This window comes from Propithecus coquereli, unplaced genomic scaffold, assembly GCF_000956105.1.
Source record: "Propithecus coquereli isolate 6110/MARCELLA unplaced genomic scaffold, Pcoq_1.0 Scaffold47, whole genome shotgun sequence".
Taxonomy (NCBI): domain Eukaryota; kingdom Metazoa; phylum Chordata; class Mammalia; order Primates; family Indriidae; genus Propithecus; species Propithecus coquereli.
The window spans coordinates 6518930-6540455 of NW_012150507.1; the positions used below are offsets into that span (position 1 = coordinate 6518930).

Genomic DNA, 21526 nt, shown 5'->3' on the forward strand with positions numbered 1-21526 from the left:
AAACACCCAGAAGAGGTGTCAAGCAAAATATTTCACATAACCAGAAACTTAAGACATTCAGAAAATGATTGAGACTTTTAGGTTAGAGGGCAGCAAGAAAGACTATTTGAATAAACAATAACTTTAAGTTTACCTGGCTCCAAGTTGAGGCACCTTTGGTCCTATATTGAATGTCATATTTCAGTCTTATAACATTCTTCATATTTGAGTTGATCCATGTCAATTTTAAGATACTAGACAGTTCCTCTGAGTTGCTCACTGATAAATTATGTGGTGCATTGGGCTTTACTGAAGAAGAAAATAAATCATAGTGTTTATTAGGTTTTACTTTTACAACTTCATATATAAATTCAAATATACTCTTTATATTTTTCTTTAATTTACAGTATTTATTCTTACCAAATGAACAAATTTCTTTGAAAACAATGCTATGCGATACAATATAATGGAAAGGAAAGGTTTCTAAAGAAACTTTAGTTTTTATCAGTTTATTACACTTATTAATCTTTTCAGGTGCATATATCAAAAGACAACTAAACATTCATGATACATCAAATTTTTAAAAAGAATAAAAACAGAACATGTATATTGTGATTACAATGGTATAAAAAGTTTGAGAACTGGAAAAATACGAGAAGATAACATTCGAAGTGAAAAAAGCTCTGAGTGTGGTTAGATTATGGATATTTTTCTTTTTCCAAATTATATTTAATATTATTGATAAAATGACTTTATAAAAATCACTAAGATAAATAAATGCTTGTTCCTACATTAATTAAAATCTAAAAACCACTTTAATTTATAAACTGCTATTTAGTCTAATAAATCTCAAATTCAGCTTTATAACTACCTTTATCTACAGGATCAAAATTGATATGATCTGATGTAACCTTCCCAAGGGCATTCTCTGCTTCTACCCAGACTTCCATGTTGACAAAATACACAGGAGAATAATCAACAGTGCATGAGGTGGGGGTGTCACGTTTTGTTTTACAATCAGCAAATTTCTCTGTTGCCCTAATAAAAAAAAATGGAAGAATCAGTCATTAAAAATATATCTGAAAAAATAAGAGCGAAAAAGTTCCTTAAAAAGAGTTTGATGAGACCCAAATTGTTGTAGCAAATAAATTGCTGATCACTAAAAACAAATAAAATTTCTTAAAAACTAACCTGCCTTTCTTTAAAACGGAATTTGATCTTTATCTTATGACACAAAATTATTTCCAAATGTTTAGTCTAAGGATACTGTACTTTAGAATTTTATGCTCCATTCCCACTGATACCTCTCCAAAAAGATCGTTTCCTTGTGATCCTAGTACTGTTTTTCTCCTTTCCTGAAACAGAATCTTTAGTGTCCCAGAAACATCTTTAAGCACAATATGCTTTCTAAAAGCACAATACGCGAGGTGATAGGAGGTCAGTGATAAAAACTTCTATCACCCCAGAAAAGTTCCTCAGCCTCTTTCTAGTCAAACCCAGGCAACCACTTTCTGATTTCTATCACCATATTACCATATTACTCATATGTGTATAAATTATGCCTCAATTAAAAATATTTATATACAATTACTATTTTTAAAAATAGGACAAATCAAACCAAAACAAAAATGGATAACCTCTAGGGGAAAGAAGGAAACAAAGTAGAGGAGACAGGGATAGAATTTAAACTTCTCTGAATATACCCTGTTTAACAGATTTGACAGATTTGATTTATTATTTTACATAATTATTAAGAAAAATTCCTAAAAATCAAAAGCAAAATGAGACATATTGACTTGTATACTGAGTTTTTGGTATAACCACACAGAAAGGAACTATTTCAAGTAACTTTAAAACATAGTAAGTAGACTACGCATCCTTCATGGAGAAAAACAATCTTAAAATTGGTTTTAGTAATCATATTGGTGCTAATACTAGCATTGTCATTTTGAAAATGTTGTGTTTACTGTAGGATAAAGCAAATTAATAATTATGTTGGTGTCGTTGGGAACTAGGATTTTCAGTGCAGAAGAGAGGATACAGATGTTAGATGGATGAAATTATGTAAATACCTGTATCCTGATTTTAAATTGGAAATATTAGTATGAGTTCATATTTTTTATGATATATTTTATCTCAAACTACAAACATTTCCTAGCTCTTTCCACTGAAAAAGCCTAGAAACTATGACAACCAAACAGCAATGAATTCCTCCAGCACCCAGACTAATCTCTAAATATTATTTCACACTGAATGGAACCTAGGATCCTTGGGAAATGGTTGATTCTGGGTCTGGGTGAGGAAATACATAAGATGAACCTGGAAAATCATGTTATACCAGAAATCAAGGAAGCTATCAAAGGCTAATGAAGTGTCAAAAGGATACATGAGACAATCTGAATAAACTCCCACCAATCAAAGATGGAACAATTTAAGCATCAGTAAGAATAACCATAATGGATTAAAATCTATCAAATATGTTTAAATATAATTTCTTAATGAGGGAGAAAAATCCCTCATTATATACCTTCCCTAGGATGCTAGGGAATCAACTCATTATAAAACTGGTAATAAAGGAAAAATATTAACATCACTTTGCTTCTGCTTCTCTTATCTGAATTGTGAGGTCACCCATAGTTGATAAAGAAAATTTTTAAGTATTTCAAAAAAAAAAAAAAAAAAAAGAAAACCCATACAAAATACCACAATTTTGTAACTTATATACAAATAATGATTACTGATGACTGCTCACACCTATAGGGGAAAAAACTAACGGGAAGCAATATGGTTAAATTTCAGAAACATTCTGCTGAGTCACAGAAACCTTTCGCCAGAGAGTATATACTATATAATTCCATTTATATGATATTCTGTAATGGCAAAAATGATCTATGGTGAAAGAAATCAGACAATTAGTTGCTTGTGGGGTGGGGTGGGGTGGTGGCCAGGATTGACTGGGAAGGGAGCATGAGGGAACTTTCTGGGGGTGTCAGTAATGTCCTGTATCTTGATAGTTGGTTTTAGTTATAAAGGTGTATGCACTTGTCAAAATTCACTGAATGATACACTTAAGATTTATGTTTTCATTACATGTAAATTTTACCTAAAAACAAACCTGTAAGCAAACACTGAACTCTAGTTAATGATGTAAATACTGAAATGTTTAAGGGTAAGGTATGTTAATGACTGCAACTCACTTTGAAATGCATAAAAAAAGAGATATGGATGGATAGATGGAGAGAAGGATGCATAGATAAACAGGTATGTGATGAAGCAAATATACTAAAATGTTAACTGTAGGATCTAGGTGATGGGTATGTATGACTTTTCACTGTAAAATTCTTTCAACCTTTTTATGTTTGAAAAAATGAATGGGAAATTTTATTAATATTAAGAATGGCCGGGCGCGGTGGCTCACGCCTGTAATCCTAGCACTCTGGGAGGCCGAGGCGGGCGGATCGTTTGAGATCAGGAGTTCGGGACCAGCCTGAGCAAGAGTGAGACCCCACCTCTACTAAAAATTAGAAAGAAATTAATCGGCCAACTAAAAATATATACAAAAAGTTAGCCGGGCATGGTGGCGCGTGCCTGTGGTCCCAGCTACTCCGGAGGCTGAGGCAGAAGGATTGCTTGAGCCCAGGAGTTTGAGGTTGCTGTGAGCTAGGCTGATGCCATGGCACTCTAGCCCGGGCAACAGAGCAAGACTCTGTCTCAAAAAACAAAAAACAAAAAACATATTTATAAGACAACGGGGGAAATTAATGCTAGCAGAAAATTGATGATACTAAAGTATTTTAAATTATATCTGGGTATAACAATGGCATGTAGATATGTTTTAAAAAAAGTGTTCTTACCTTTTAGAGATATGTACAGAAATATTTATGAATGAAATGATAGGTCTGAGATTTTCCTCAAGACAATATGGGGCGGAATATACATAAAATAAGACTGGTCATGAGCTGACCATCGTTGAAGCTGGGTGATCGGTACATGGGGATTTATACTATTCTTTCTACTTTTATGTATAACTGATATGTTCCAAAATATAAAGATAAATGTTTAAAAATTTACATTTAATACTATTACTTGTTAAAATAAAAATTTCAGCAAAAATGATTAATAAATCCAACAAACAACAAACTTAAAATAATGTACCATTCGGATTTTAAAGTGAAGTTTGTTTCCAGGTATGTTTCCCTTCCAGGATCCCAGTAACACTTCATTTTCCTTCCTTCATTCACAATGCAATTCAAATTTTTAGGTTTCTCTGGAGGCACTAAAAGGGAAAAATTAGCATTTCTCAAAAAGTTTTATATCCACAAATATTATGCAATTTATATACTAGTCAAGGCATTTACAACCTAAATTCAGATAGAAAAAACAAACGCAAGCAAAAAGAATGGACATAATGAAAGACTGGTGACTAAAAGTTAATTTCTTTTTTATTCAAACTCAAACTTTGCTTCAGATAGTAACATATTTTCTATCTTAATTGTCATTAACTAGTTTGTTTCACATTAATTTCCTACATAAAATCAACGTTCATTTATAAGTGGATAAAAATATCAACTGATCTCTCCATCAAGTATACTTTTAAAAGTAATATTTAGGCCGGGCGCGGTGGCTCACGCCTGTAATCCTAGCTCTCTGGGAGGCCGAGGCAGGCGGATTGTTTGAGCTCAGGAGTTCGAAACCAGCCTGAGCAAGAGCGAGACCCCCATCTCTACTAAAAATAGAAAGAAATTAATTGGACAACTAAAAATATATAGAAAAAACTAGCTGGGCATGGTGGCGCATGCCTGTAGTCCCAGCTACTTGGGAGGCTGAGGCAGGGGGATCGCTTGAGCCCAGGAGTTTGAGGTTGCTGTGAGCTAGGCTGACGCCACGGCACTCTAGCCCAGGCAACACAGTGAGACTGTGTCTCAAAAAAAAAAAAAAGTAATATTTACATATGTTAATAAGAGGCAATTAAATAGAAGCAAAAAGGATTCATTTATATTTCTCTTCTTATTGCTTTCCCAAACTCTGCTGGAAGAAAAGCAAATACTGAAATCATGAAGTTTGGGAGATAGGTAAATTTGATAACCTACTTTTGGACCACAGAAAGTTTACTTTATTTACTTTGACCTTTAAGAAGGACTTTCTCCAGGATTTATTCACCTTCTTCAGGCAGCTGCTTTATATGTGCATGTTCTCAGCAATTAAGGGATATTTTTTTTATGTGTGTCATCCTTGCGCAGGGACCATGCTAATCTTCTCTCTGTTGTTCCAATTTTAGTATATGTGCTGCCGAAGTGAGCACCAATTAAGGGATATTGAAAGTTACTTTGAATACATTCACAGATTTCAATTCAACAATACTTTTTTGGGGTATTATGTCAAATACTTTCTAGAAAACTGAAAAATGCTTGACTTTCAGGAATGAGACTTGCATTATTCTTTAGGCTTTTTGTATATTAATAATGCAAATGTAGTTTTTTACTTCTAAGCTTAAAAAAAAATGTCCAAAGGTCACCGAGTCCACAGGTTACTGCACTTCATAAAGATCAACAGACATTAAAAATGTGGTTCAACAGTCATGACAAAGTCTGAAATAAGACAAAAACAAAACTTACAGCCTGAAATTAGTGTGATTCCATAAACATTCTGCTCAAGCTGTCCAAATGTAAGAATGTTGCAAATCAGTTGAGTATTTAAGGAAGCTACATCTGTTAAGGTGACACTGGCAGCTGTTTTGTTTATGATCGTATATTGCTCCTTAGGAATAGTAAAATGGCTTATTTTCCAGACAATGAAATTAGCATTTACATGATAATAATCCATACAGTCTTCCTTTAGCACACAAACTGCAGTGAAATTAGAACCAAGTTGTACAACTGGAGATTCAGGACTGATATGACCACATGGATCTATAAGTTCACCTAAAAAGGAACAACAAAAAAATACATCAAATGGACTGAATTTTTCTGGTACAAAATGATATCTGGCTGGTAGCACTCAATGTAGAGTCCCTTAGCCTTCACTAAATATCCCTAAAAAAAGAAGAAAACACAGCTGAAAAATAATTATGGTCAGAATTTAATGCCTAAATTTGTAAAGACATACACAAATTACGGGGCAGATAGAGATGAATTAAGAAAAACCTATTCGAGCTTTAGCTCACGGTATGTATACTATTCTAACTTTTCTTCAGGAAACACAGACTGCCTGTAGCATGATTCATACTTGCCCCACCACCTATCCTGTTCCTTGATTCAAACTCAGGGTCTAAACAACTCTCTAGAAAACAGGCAGTGTTAGTCTCCTCTCCTCTCTAGTCTTGAATGCTGTTGTAGGGTGCACATGGGGGCACAGGGAGACAGTATACATTGTCCATATGTCAAAATTCAGACAACAAAGGAAACAGGAAGCAATAAAAAACAGAAAGAATAGAACAAGATGGCCAAATATTAGTTTTAACAATAAATGTATGGGATAAGATCCCCTATTTAAAAGCAAAGAATCAGATTGGATAGACAATGAAACACAACTATGTTTTTACCTATCACCTATTCCATGCTGGTGAGTAAATCCCTATCTTTAGCTCTCGCTTCTCATGCTTTCAATAGCCTATTAGACCTCAGCTATCCTGTAAGTACTTTTAAACAACACATCTAAAACTATATGCATCATAGTTCCTTTCAAACTTATTATTTCTTACTCTTATTTCTCTAACTCTGCTAACAGCATCACTTCCATCCAGTCATCTAGGCCAGATACTCTGTAGTCACCCTCAACATCTCTACCTTCTTCTAACCTCAAACTTAACAATACTGCACTAAGTCATGTTGGTTCTATTTTCTTTTTTTGAGACAAAGTCTCGCTCTGTTGCCCGGGCTAGAGTGCCGTGGCATCAGCCTAGCTCACAGCAATCTCAAACTCCTGGGCTCAAGCAATCCTTCTGCCTCAGCCTCCTGAGTAGCTGGGACTACAGGCATGCGCCACCATGCCTGGCTAATTTTTTTTATATATATTTTTAGTCGTCCAGCTAATTTCTCTCTATTTTTAGTAGAGACGGGGTCTCGCTCTTGCTCAGGCTGGTCTTGAACTCCTGAGCTCAAATGATCCACCCGCCTTGGCCTCCCACAGTGCTAAGATTACAGGCATGAGCCACCACACCTCGCCGGTTCTACTTTCTTAATAGGTGTATCAACCTCTTCTTTCTAATGCTACTTTGACTGCTGAAGCTCAGGCCATAAATATTATACTAGTCTGAACTTCTTCTAGTTTATCCTACACACTGCTGCCACAGTCACTGTTCTAAAATGATTATGACATTTACCTCCTTTGAATTATTTAGTGGCTACCTATCACTACCAAGATAAAAGTCCCAACCAACTATTTGGCATGACTCTATTCTCTTTCTGTAGCTCTGCAAGTCCCCAAACCCCAGGCCGCAGACCAGTACCTGTCCATGGAAAAATTGTCTTCCATGAAACTTAGGAATCAGGGCGGGGAGCGGGGGTGATAGCAGGAGGTGAGCGGGGCAGGCGAGCAAGCGAAGCTTCTTCTGTATTTACAGCCACTCCCCGTGGCTCGCATCACTGCTTGAGCCAATTTTTCATGAAAAAACTGTCTTCCACGAAATTGGTCCCTGATACCAAAAAGGTTGGGGACCATGCTTAGCTTCGGTGTCCACAATTCTGAGGCAGCTTTCCTCAATGAAGCCTATTTGCTGATGGTTTTTTGGATGGTTAGCCATGAAGTTATTTTTGAAATTAAAAATTACTTATGTAAAGCACCTAGTACAATACCGGCACTCAACAGGTAGTCTAGCAACATTATTACTACTCTCCAGATATAGATAATCGAGTCACATTAGTAGGTTTAGAAGGTTCTATCACAGATGACTGGTTCTAGCACTTAAGGTAAAAGGCACAGAATAACAGAATTATGAAGCTGTAAAGAACCTTGGAGATCATTTACTTCAACCCTTTATTTTATGGATAAAGAAAGCTGAGATACTTTTATAGAGTCAACCTTAATTACCAGCTAGACTCTTCCAATTTCCAACTCTGTTCCAAGATAGATGACACAAAGGATAAAACTACCTTAAAAAGTTAACAATTATAATATTTTCTTATTCCATATCATTCAAAGTCAGCAAGAAGAATTAAAAAGAGTCTTTGCAGTCAAAACTATACTCCCAAATGAAAACCTAGGATCTCTCATAAGGCCTCTAAGGCCCAGAGTAGAATGTGTATTTCTTTGTTTCAAAACGTGTAATGCCGCCTGTTCATATCACCCTGCCATTACTTATACATGTCTAGTGTAAGTCCTAGCGCATTTATTACTCACCATTTCCAACAGTATGGAACTTCACCTTGTGGAGGAGCTCTACAAACAAGATACCCTGTGTAACTGGCCAGACCTTACACTTTCCTAGACCTCACTTTATTCCTTGGCAAAATCACTCCTGATATATTTTCTCTAAAGTAATTACAGGGAACAGTAAATATGAAATATACTCTAGAGTACTAAACACATAGGATATAATAAGACTCAAAATTGTTAATTTTTAATCATACAGAATAAAAGAATACTAAAAATGGGCAAATATTCCAGTTTTCAAAGTGAAACACAGGTCCATTAAAACCATCGTATGCTAAATTAATCTCATTTTTACAGGGCTACCAGACTGAGATTAAATTGTAGAAAGAGAATATTTTAATTAAGAAAGGTATTAATATTTGATAAAGTTATTTTGACCATGTGGGCAAGATGAAGAAATGTGGATTAGAATGTACTAGAGTAGATATTAGAATAAACATGATAGCTGATATTTGGCTATTTTTCATAGGCTCAAACTAATAAATTTTTGATTACTCATATATAAAAAATACTGGCTGGGCGTGGTGGCTCATGCCTGTAATCCCAGTACTCTGGGAGGCGAAGGTGGGAAGATCACTTGAGGCCAGGAGTTTGATACCAGCCTGGGCAACGTAGTAAGACCCTGTCTCTACAAAAAGATAAAAAAAAATTGACTAAGAAAAAAGTCAATGAGAGGGTGATATTGAGCAGAATATGCTAAAGTGCCTCTCTTCAGTCCTTGGGGCAGACAGTATTTTTCAAGGATGGCCACACCTATATATTCATTCGATCCCACGTATTCTTCTTACAACGTCACTGATACACCTTTCACGAAGAAGTAGGTTCCACATTCCCCCCAAACATCTCATATCTGTGTGGGTGCTTGTGTCTACCCCAGACTATGGAGTGTGCTATGACTTCCAAGGATAGATCATTAAAAGAATACAGCTTCTGACAAGCAATCTTTGATTCTTGGGACATTTGCTCTTGGAACCCAGCAACATGTTGTAAGGAAACCAAGGCCACATGAAGAGGCCATGTGTGGTGTTTTGGCCAACAGCCCCAACAAAGCCCTCAGCCTACAGCTAGCAATAATAATACCAGACATATAAGTGAATGTACCTGCAGATGACCCAGCCGCCAGTCTTTGAATATTCTAACTGAGGCCCCAGACATGGTAGAACAAAGATGAATCAGTCTGGCTGTGCCTGCCTGTCTGTATTTCTGGCCCATACAATCCATGAGAGGTGTCATTTTTACCCTTGAAGTTTTGGAGTTTTTGTAAGGCAGTAAGAGACAACTAATGTAGGTAGTCCTGTTATTTTCAACATTTTCATCAACAACTTGGGGGAAGTCTTTATCTCTGAGACACACACTTATCAAATTAGCAGAGGACAGGACTAGGAATGGTCACCAAAACTTTGAATGAAAATGTTAGGATTCAAAATTATGTTGAAAGATTAGAACAATAGGTTAAAACTAATAAAATGAAATTTGCAACAGAGGAAATTTTCCTATTAGGATTGATAAGAAATATATATATAGGGCGAGGGATAACTGGCTTAATGTAATTCATGTGAAAACAACCTAAGAATTTTCACTGACCACTAGCTTAACATGAAACTGTATCTCAGCTGCCAAAAAGCTATGTTGCTTTATAAAAATGATGTTCAGATCAAACTAGTTCAGACTAGTTCTGGTACATTTATTTTTTTCACAAAGTACACTGTATTCAAAGACAACAATAACCATAGTAATACACATACAAAAACTATCCTTTTTATAATGCTTACTGTGGGCCAGGCACTGTCCAAATGCTTTCTGTATATTAACTCATTTAATCTTCACAAAAACCCTAGAGCGTAGGAACCATTATTATCCCCATGTTATAGATCAGGAAACTGAGGCACAGATTAAATGACTGGCCAAAGTCCTACGGCTGGGTAAATGGGAGAGCTAGGATGGTATTATATTTTTATATAATATACAGTCAACTGAGTGAAGACTCAGGAGGGCAATCAACACACACAGGGTTGGAAGCCACATCCTGATGAATGATTAGGATAACTGGGTAAGTTCACTTGGGGGAAGAGGGCTTAGAGACATAGGAAAGCAGTCCTTCAATATCTGAAGAGAGAACAGTAAGAAGAGAAATTTAACCTACTCTAGAAGCACAATTCATAGGAAAAAGTTACAAGAAAGAAAATGTGGGTTCAAGAATAAGGAAAGCCTTTCTAAGTAAGATAGATTTTCAATATAACCTTTCTGCTACTTTAAGTGTCCAGCAAGAAGTTTCATTCCTGCATTTGGAGGAGTGATTTAGAGCAGTGCCTCTCAAACTATCTGTGATGAAAGATCAGGTTTTTCTTCTCTTCCAATCTGTCACAAACTTATACTTTTGTTCTATACTGTGACAATAAAAGTCCACCAATCACATGCTTGGATGTCATGGCTATATCAAATTGTTAAGAGTGACTAAAGGTTTATTCTTAAATTCTGTGTTTATTTCATTGTGGACCAGTAACAACCAGATCTCAGGAGAGCATCAGGCTATAAACCACAGTTTGACTGGTACTGCTTCAGGTACCTCTTAATTCTGGTTATCATAACCACACTGCTCAGTGACACTTCTGGGAATTAAGAAGTGAAGTGCTAAGAGTTAACAGATTTTCTCCTATTCCTCTATTAAAAAAAAAAAAAAAAAACCAAAACATGATTTTTTTTCCTTCTCCACCTTAAAGTTACTGTTAGTATAGCTAAACAGCAATTGGGATTACTGATGACTGAGTGTTACAACTCAAATTATACAAAACAGATCATCAACAGTATTTTTACTTACTAAAATCATTTTAAGACAATAATATTCTCTCAATAATTATCCTAGAAAAACTATAAAAGCATAAGTAAATAATGATTAAAGATAAGTTCAATTACAAAATTATATAAAAATATGTAAAGCTGAATTTGTAGAGTTAGCAGATAGGGTATTTCAAGAACCTTACCTATAGATCCAGTGATGAGGAAAATAAACAAGGCTTGCACTAGCCAACTCTGCAACACTGACATCTTGCATAGATACTTCTGTAACAAACACATGTAATATTCTTTTTAATATTTTTTCTCTTATATACACATAACTTAAGATACAATCTTTTGTTTCCATTCTGTAGCTGTTTTCTAAAAGGTGGTAAAATCTTAATGAGAATGCAGAAAACAAGTTTTCAGATTATTTTTCTTTAGTCCCACTGAAGTCATGACTATGTAAACATTGCTAGAAAACATAATTTATACTTTAAGGTTAATTAAAAGAGAAATCCTGTTTCTTTACTACATGAAGTCTTACACTATTAGTAAATAACTCTTGAGATTGAGAATTTGAGAGAGACAAATTTTTGCATGGCAAAATCCACTATAAGTAACCTCAAAAATTACTTGACAGGCCGGGTGTGGTGGCTCATACCTGTAATCCTAGCACTCTGAGAGGCCGAGGCGGGAGGATTGCTTGAGCTCAGGAGTTCGAGACCAGCGTGAGCAAGAACGAGACCCCGTTTCTACTAAAAATAGAAAAAATCAGCCAGGCATGGTGACACATGCCTGTAGTCCTAGCTATTCGGGAGGCTGAGGCAGGAGGACTGCTTGAGCCCAGGATTTTGAGGTTGCTGTGAGCCAGGCTGACGCCACGGCACTCTAGCCCGGGCAACAGAGTGAGACTCTGTCTCAAAAAAAAAAAAAAAAAAAAAAGATACTTGACAAATGGAAAATAATGTTTGTAATCCATAACATGACCAAATGACTGAAAATATTCCCCAATATATGAAGAATGCCTACAAATCACTAAAAAATTCTAACATCTCACAGAAAAACAGGCAAAAAGATTTGAATAGGCAGTTTATAGAAAAGGAAATATAATTAACTCAAACATATGAAAAGAAACTTTCAACATTACTCAAAATGAGGTACCCAGAAAGGAATGCAAAACGATACACTCTGGAAAACAATTTGGCTGTTCTTTACCAGGTTAAAAGCACACCATAAAACTTGGTATTTCCACTCTAAGAACGTATGCCCCAGAATAAAAGTATATGTCCACACAAAGATTTATTCTCACTCAAGCATTCACAGCAGCTTTATTCATAATAGTTCCAAAGTGGAACCAGTCTAAATGTCCAATGACTAGTAAATGGATATATGTATGTTCAAACAATGGTATAGCAACACAACAAAATACTACCTAGTTATTTATGGAAATGAACTAGTGATACATGCAATAGCATGAATATATTTCAAAGGCATTATGCTGAATGAAAGAAGCCAGATACAACAGGCTATATACTGTACAATTCTATTTATAGGAAATTCTAGAAATAGCAAAACTAGGGTGACAGAAAGCAGATTGGGTTTGTCTGGGGCTGAGGCAGAAGAGGGGGACACATGTAAAGGGGCACACAGGAATTTTTGGGGGTGATGGATATATTTCTATGACCTTGTGGTGGTGACTACAAGATTATTTACATTTGTCAAAATTCATTGAATTGTATCAAGAATTGTGAAGGCTCTGGGATTTTACTCTACTTTCAAGCTAACAAGTTAGCCTGCCACAATTGATTAGATACTGGCAAAACACAGGAGACTACTGAGTCAGAGACAAAAGACTTTATTAGCCATAACAGTAGTCAGAACTATCAGCATTTTCTTGTGCTAGTTGCCCAAGCCTCAATTCTCACAGAGCATTGTGAAGAGTCAGGTGATACCTGCACAGGCTGCCTTACAGGAGAGGAAAATGGAGCTATGTTTAAAAATGAGCAGGAAGCATGCCTGGTCCTTTAACTCTAGAGGGAGACATCTTCCAAGGCTGTAAGCAAACCTGCCTTTTTCTATCTTCCAACATCCTTGAAGAGACAGTTCAGAAAAAAGGCAGTCAGGGCTTTTACTCATAAGACACGCAGAAATGCAAGAGGCCCATGGGTTTCCTATCAAATTATACACTAAAAATTGGTAAGTTTTATTGTTTATAAATTAGACCTCATTTAAAAATAAACAAAAGCTACCCAGACAAGGTGTATAGCCAAAAGAAATGAGTACTTAACGCTTCCAAAAGACATGTACAACAATGGTCATAGAAGTCTTATTCAAAAAAGCTGAAAAGTAGAAGAAGCTAAATATCCATAAACATTAGAACATATAAATTGTAGTATAATTAAGTAACTGAGTCACAGCAAAGAGAATAACTTACAGGTACATGCAACATGGATGAATTCCACATAATACAGAATGGAAGAAATCTGATACCAAAAAGGTACACTCTGCATCAGATTTCCTTTATAGGAAGTTCAAAAACAGGCAAAATCTATCACCTCTGGTGACAGAGGTCAGAATAGTAGTTATCTTTTTGTAGGGAAGAGGACAAAAGTGGGCATTCTGGGGTGCTGGGCATGCTCTATTATCTTGATCTGGACAGTGGTAAAAACTAATTAAGCTGTATGTACATTTATGGGTTCTGGACTTTATAGTATGTATTTAGTAAATGAGGTAAACAAACCAAGAACTATCCCAATACCATTCTCACCTACAGTGTTGGCAAAAACATAAAAACCAAAAAGGTACCAACGTGGTGTGGTAAGACTAATCAATAAAGGCATTGTTATATACTACAGGTTACTATGTAAACTGGCATAAGCTTCCCAACAAATTGTCCACTTAAAAATTTGTGGGCCGGGCACGGTGGCTCACGCCTGTAATCCTAGCACTCTGGGAGGCCCAGGCGGGTGGATCGTTTGAGCTCAGGAGTTTGAGACCAGCCTGAGCAAGAGCGAGACCCCGTCTCTACCAAAAATAGAAAGAAATTAATTGGACAGCTAAAAATATATATAGAAAAAATTAGCCGGGCATGGTGGCACATGCCTGTAGTCCCAGCTACTTGGGAGGCTAAAGCAGGAGGATCTCTTGAACCCAGGAGTCTGAGGTTGCTGTGAGCTAGGCTGACGCCATGGCACTCTAGCCCGGGCAACACAGTGAGACTCTGTGTCTCAAAAAAAAAAAAAATTTGTAAATTTTGTTATTTGTAAATTAGACCTCAATTAAAAATAAACAAACCTACCCAGACAAGCCAGTATTGCAATTTCGATCAAAATTAAAACGCATACATTTGAATCTAATGATTCTGCTTCTAGTTGTTTTACCTTATAGATATGAGCAAAACAACACACGTCCAATGTATTCACTACAACAATGTTTATAATAGAAGGTTGAAGCTACCTAAATGTTCATGATAGGGCACTAGTTAAATTAAGGTATACTGAAACATAGTATGTAGTAGCCATTAAAAAAATGAGCTCTATATGTACAGATATGTAATGTTATCTAAAACATATTGTTATGATACAGAATAGTGAATTTGCTTATTTGTGGGCAAAAAATAAAAAAGAAAACAAAACACATTCATTTCTTTATATATGCATAAAATATCTCTTGAAGGATATTCCTAGAAGGAAGTATTAATACATCTCCTACTGGGGTGGAAAGAGATTCTCCACTATATACTCTTTGCAGCTTTCCAAGTGTTGTACCATGTGACTTTAATACTTATATAAAAAATAAATATAATTCAAATAAAGAATCACAATGTGTAAATTTTTTCTCATAAATAAAACTATTAATTTCTTGATGAGGGAGGGTGTTATAGTACTATACTTGTTACACAGTATTCTTTTATTAAATATATAAACTTATGTACTCCCTAACAGGTAAGTCACCTCTGTAACAAAATTATTTGATAATGAACTGTTTAGATTGTATTAAGAAAAGGTATAAAAGAACTAAGTTGCAGGAACCATTTTCCCCTACCCGTTTCATTCTCTACTCCCCAACTTTAAATAGCCTCATACTGGAAAAATCTACTACTACACCATTCCATCTTTCTATTGATGTATTACATTCTTCTAATAAACTCCAAAACAAGAGATCCATGAAAGTATTTATGATTACTTCAAAGCAGTCAGATTTACCTGAGCAGTTCTATGGAACACAAGGAAAACAGGCAAAGGTAGGTTGCACATTTTAATAGTTAGAAAATAATGGCTCCTAATTTTTCAAAGATTGTCATTGAGATGTGATGAAGGAACATCTATTATAGCACTTGATTTCACAGTCCCAACCTAAGAGATGAAGACACAGTAGCACTATATAAAATATTATATGCAATATAGTTAACTTCCTTTGGGGGTATGTCTTGTTTTAAAATTGACAGAAATGACAGAACTCTGCTTATTTTCCCCTCCTTTCATTCTGCTGACAGTAAATATTCAATATAAAATTCTGCTAATGGCACTATCCTGTCTCCTTACCTCTTGCAGAATTTTCTATGCATATATTACAACTATATATTGCATAGATTGATTTTCCTTGAAATCACCATGTTATCTGGGAAGCTTCTATGAAGCCAAAACATGACTAGTAACCATAAATACAGGAAAGGTTTATTCCAAGAACTGAGTGGTTCTTCTACAGTAGTAATTCCTCAACTATAGTGGTTCAATACAGCAGTGGTACTGAAAGGAGCTGTAAGATACATCACAAGTAATTTGCTACTAGTAATGTTAAAGTAACAAAGTTTATGAATGACTTAAAAAAATTAAAATGCAAGATTATCCCTATATTGTTCATTCTCATTTACTTTAATTCCCATGGATTTTCTCAAGTGGGAGAAAAACACTGGAGTTATAATTAATAAATATTTAATAGTTGTGCCCTTTATAAATTATTTTTATTGCCTATGGATTGTAATTTTTACATTTTCTTTTTAATACAACCCAAAGACAGAATGAAGAAGCATCACTAATACATTCAGATTTACTTTGTACATAAGGAAAAATATCAATATAAACTTTGTTACTATAGTAACATTACTACCGTAACTGTGGAATAGTGTATGAACTACAATTGCCAAACAGAAGGCAAAGTAATGTTTATTGAATGAATAAGCTGAGTAAGGATCAGGATGGCAAAAATTTCTGTACAGTATCTTGTATAGTACAGTGTTATTATGAATAAAGTTGCAAAAAGTTGGTCATACCTACATAAAATTAACTATTAATTATTTTAAAAATTATCCACACTCTGCTCTCTTCCATCAGTACCCAATTATTTCACAACACTTTGATACTATTTTACATTATATAACATGCTTTCATGTAAATTATTTCACTTGATTCTCCTAATATCCTAGAGAAGCAGGTAGGTAGGGCAGGGATTATTTATTGGAATTTAACAAAATAAAATACAAAAATTCAGACAAGGTAAATTACTTACCCCAAACACAAAATTAATAAGTGAAGGAGCAGGGGTTTGAAACTAAATCTTCTGACTCCAAATATCGTGCTCTTTCCATTGGGTCTCGCTGTAAACGGAGGAGAGCCTTGTTCAGAAAGTTGGCTTTGATAATATTTTATTATGTAAGTACTTTTTAGATCCCTCTCTGTTTTTAGGCTTTCAGGTTTGCAGAAAATATCTCATTTAGACATCTCCTGAGTTTCAGAATAAAATAATCCCATAAATACTGGTGTATTCAAATATCCTAGTATTATGTTTTGATGTACACTTGCAAACATTATTGGTTCAACTATGCCTAATCCATACTTCCTTGATGTCTACGTAACATTACAGAAATGTGAAAGGGACATTTTGTTGAATTTGACAATTTGACAAAAGCAGTTAAAGCAGTTCTTTAACACTGCAGTCCCCAACCACCCGCCCTCCTCCCCAACAGACAGATCCTCGGCCTGTTAGGAACCAGACTGCAGAGCCACCCCCCACAACCATACAGAAAAATTGTCTTCCATGAAACCGGTCCCCAGTGCCAAAAAGGTTGGGGACTGCTGCGAATCATACTTTTTGTCTTTTATTACCATTAAGTTAAGCCTGCTAACTCAACTACCAAACTATTCTATGCACAGACATAAAAATTCATCTTAAGATTTGCTCAGTACTATGTTAAATTCTAGCGTAAGAACTGGTGGCTCATTTTTGAAATATAAGAAGATAACTTCAAATTCAGGCAAGGAGTTGAATCCTTCATTATTGTTTCACATGCATTAAGTCTTTGATATAATTTAATAACATAAAAGGAATTATATTTATAACTATTTTTTTAAATGTCAAATGAAAAGAAATTGTAAAAATTTCATGTGAAAGTCCACTATAATCCCACTAAGAAATAACTACTGTGAACATTTTGGTGGACATTCCTGCAAAATTTTCTATGCATCTATTATAACTTTGTATTGTATAAATATATACTTTCCTATTTTACAAAAATGGAATCACACAAGTGATAAATCTTCTATAACTTGCTTTTGTCATTTAATACTACATATTGGACATCTAGGTTAATACATAAAGATTAATTCCTCGTAGCCTTCACTCAAATTCACCTTCCCATAAGATCTCCCCTAACTAGCCTGTGTTGCTTATCTCCCATTTCCTGTTTTTTCTCCATAGCATTTAACACCTTCTAAAATAGCCTAGCAAACATTTTCCGTAAAGGACCAAATAGCTGTGGGCCTTAAGTTCTCTGTTGGAACTAGCCATCCCTGTTATTAAAGTGCAAAAGCAGCCATAAAAAATATATAAACAAATGCACATCACTAAAACTTCATTTACAAAAATAGGATGCATGCTGGATTTGGTCTGTGGGCCACAGTGAGCCAACCCGTTTTAAATACCATGTAATTTACTTATTTTGCTTATTTTTTGTTAGAGGTTGAATTGTATCTCCTCTACAAAGCTATGTTGAAGTCCTAACCCCCAGTACCACAAAATGTGACTTTCTTTGGAAATAGGGCCATTGCAGATATAATTAGCTAAGATGTTATATTATACTAGCATAGGGTGGGCCCTTGGTACAGGAAGACCGGTATCCTTAGAAGAAGAGACATAGACGTAAGAAGAATGCCATGTGACAACACAGGCAAAGACTGGAGTTAAGCAGATGCAAGCTAAGGAATGCCAAAGGTTGGTGGCTACTGCCAGAAGCTAGGAACAAGCAAAGAAGGATTCTATCCAGAGTCCCTAAAGAACTTCTAGTCTCCAGAACATTGAGAGAATAAATTTCTGTTGTTTTAAGCATCCAGTTTGTGGTACAGATTGAGCATCCCAAATCTGAAAATCTGAAATGCTTCAAAATCTGAAACTTTTGCAGTACGAACATGACAAAGAAAATGCTTATTGGAGCATTTCAAATTTTGAATTTTTACATTTAGGATGTTCAGCTACTAAGTACATAAGCAAATATTACAAAATCTGAAAAATCAGAAATTTGACACACTTCTGGTCCCAAGCATTTCAGACAAGGGATACTAACTTGTACTTTGTTAGAGTAGCCCTAGGAACTAATACATTGTCTGTGTCCGCAAAACTGAAGGTCAGCGAGGAGTGGAATGGCTGGGCCATGTGGTAGGTGTATGCTTAGCTACATATTTTCTTTGGTTCATGTGTCTGTTCAACTATTTTTTCTTTTTTTTTGAGACAGAGTCTCACTCTGTTGCCCGGGCTAGAGTGTCATGGTGTCAGCCTAGCTCACAGCAACCTCAAACTCCTGGGCTCAAGGGATCCTACTGCCTCAGCCTCCTGAGTAGCTGGGACTACAGGCATGCGCCACCATGCCCAGCTAATTTTTTATATATGTATATATTTAGTTGTCCAGATAATTTCTTTCTATTTTTAGTAGAGACGGGGTCTCGCTCTTGCTCAGGCTGGTCTCAAACTCCTGACCTTGAGCGATCCACCCACCTCGGCCTCCCAGAGTGCTAGGATTACAGGCCTGAGGCACCAGGCCCGGCCTGTTCAAGTATTTTGATTACTTTTTTTTTTTTTTGAGACAGAGTCTCACTCTGTTGCCTGGGCTAGAGTGCCATAGCATCAGGCTAGCTCATAGCAACCTCAAACTCCTGGGCTCGAGTGATCCTCCTGCCTCAGCCTCCCGGGTAGCTGGGACTACAGGCATGCGGCACTGGGCCTCGCTAATTTTTTTCTATTTTTAGTTGTCCAGATAATTTCTTTCTATTTATAGTTGAGAAAGGGTCTCACTCTTGCTCAGGCTGGTCTCAAACTCCTGAGCTCATACAGTCCTCCCGCCTCAGCCTCCTGGAGTGCTAGGATTACAGGCGTGAGCCACCGCGCCTGGCCTATAGATCCGTATTTCCATCTGAGGCATTTGATATCATTTTCTTTCTGCCTAAAGGACTACCTTTAACATTTTTTTTGGTAATGTAGGGCTACTGGTGAGGAATTCTTTAAGTTTTTATATGTACCCAAAAAATCTTTATTCACTATCATTTTTCATAAATATTTTCACTGGGTATAGATTCTCAATTGACAGTTTTTTCTTTCAGTACTTTAAATATGTAAGCTCTACTTTCTTCTTGTTTGTATCGTTTCAAAATCTGTTATCATCCTTTTCTTTGTTCCTTTGTATGAAAGGTCTTTTTCCCTCTGGATGTGTTTAAGATTCCTTTTTATCACTAGTTTTGAGCCATTTGATTGTGATGCACCTCAGTGTACTGTTTATCATGTTTCCATTGATTGGAGTTTGTTGAGCTTCTTGTATCTGTTGGTTTCTAGTTTTTATCAAAAACTATAAAATATCTAGGACTAATTATATTCTCTACTATTAAGGCAAGATCTTTCTATATACTCTACCTAATGTCCCATGAATCAAAATGTTTTCCAATCTGGCTGGTGAGAACAGGCACTATTCCTGACCCATGGGAACACCACCATTACCTCTAATCCTTGCAGGAGGTTCTTTTCCTGGCCTTTGGTAGTTCCTTTATTTTACATATACACACTGCTCAGTACTCAGCTGAACAGAGGAGGGGGACCTCCGAAGTTTCCCCTGCAGAGTCCTTTCTTCTCCAGTATTCTTTCTGTGAACTTTAGTCACTTTGGTCTTCCCAGTCATTTCTTTAGGAGTGTCTACTGGGCTCAGCGTGGGTTTCCTCTACCTGCACGATGCATGGCCTAGAAACTCTCTGAAGAAGTAGTAGGCTAATGGAATCGCAGGGCTCACTGCATTTCCATCTCCTAAGATTGTTTTTTATCACCTGATGTCCAGTGTTTCGATTATCACTGTTTTATATATATTTTTGGTTTTCGGTTGTTTCAGGCAGGAGGGTAAATCTGGCCCTTGTTATTCCATCTTGGCCAGACATGCAAGTTGCATAGATGTTTGGATACCAAATCAAACAAGGATTACATAATAAAACTATTGTCAAACTGTCATGAATATTGGTGTAAAAAAGTCTAGATTTGAAAACAAAATCAAAATGTGAACACTAATAAGTATTTAGCCTAAAATATCAAGCATAGTTTAACATGAGAAAATATATTGTCACTCACTATATTACAAAATTAAAGAAAAACAACACGATCATTCCAACCAATGTTTGAAATGTATCTGATAATATTCAAGAACTGTTCATTTAAAATTTATAAATAACAACAAAGTGTCAGAAAACTAAGACTAAAAGAGACTATCCTTATATCAATGAAGTATAATAAAGAAGATAAGAGCAGGGATTCTGGAACCAGATTGTCTGTGTTCAAATCTCAGCTTCTCTACTTTTTTGTAAAACATCTTAGGCAAGTTTTTTAACATCCCTCACTTTCATTTCCCTTATCCGTAAAAATGAGAATAACACCCGTCACCTGCCCATCTACCACCTAGTAATGTTGTGACAAATAAATGAATACATGTAAAGTGCTCAGAATCATCTGGCTCATAGTAACTACTCAGTAAAAAGTAACAGCTCTTACTCTTAGTGCAGCTCTTGCTGTTACTGCCACAGGTACTACTATCAGAAACCTATAATAAGCATCTATATGTTTAAAGGTAAAAATAAGAAGCATTTCTATTAAAGTCAGGATTCAAACAAGATGCTTAGTGTCATCACTTATTTAACACTGTTCTAGAGGTCTTAACCAAAAATATAATAAATAAGACATAAAAATGGAAAAAAAATATAGACGATATGATCACCTATCAAGAAAAAGAATGAGGCCGGGCGTGGTGGCTCATGCCTGTAATCTTAGCATTTTGGGAGGCAGAGGCGGGCGGATTGTTTGAGCTCAGGAGTTCGAGACCAGCCTGAGCAAGAGCGAGACCCCGTCCCTACTAAAAATAGAAAGAAATTAATCGGACAAC

The 21526-nt window shown here is 35.9% G+C and overlaps 1 protein-coding gene across 4 annotated transcripts in view; it reads right to left on the minus strand.

The window, feature by feature from the left end:
- Positions 1–21526, minus strand: part of IL6ST (interleukin 6 signal transducer) — a 49752-nt gene that overhangs the window by 17417 nt on the left and 10809 nt on the right. The window contains exons 2-7 of one of the 4 annotated variants that reach the window (XM_012655303.1): positions 16636–16723; positions 11331–11409; positions 5595–5900; positions 4135–4255; positions 851–1017; positions 134–288 (exon numbers count right to left, since the gene is read on the minus strand). In XM_012655303.1, coding sequence (XP_012510757.1) covers positions 134–288; positions 851–1017; positions 4135–4255; positions 5595–5900; positions 11331–11394 — 813 coding nt within the window. In that variant the 5' untranslated portion in view covers positions 11395–11409; positions 16636–16723. Of the gene's footprint in view, positions 1–133; positions 289–850; positions 1018–4134; positions 4256–5594; positions 5901–11330; positions 11410–15332; positions 15376–16635; positions 16724–21526 lie in introns of those variants that run through there. The other 3 variants (XM_012655306.1, XM_012655305.1, XM_012655307.1) reach the window with 3 other exon arrangements.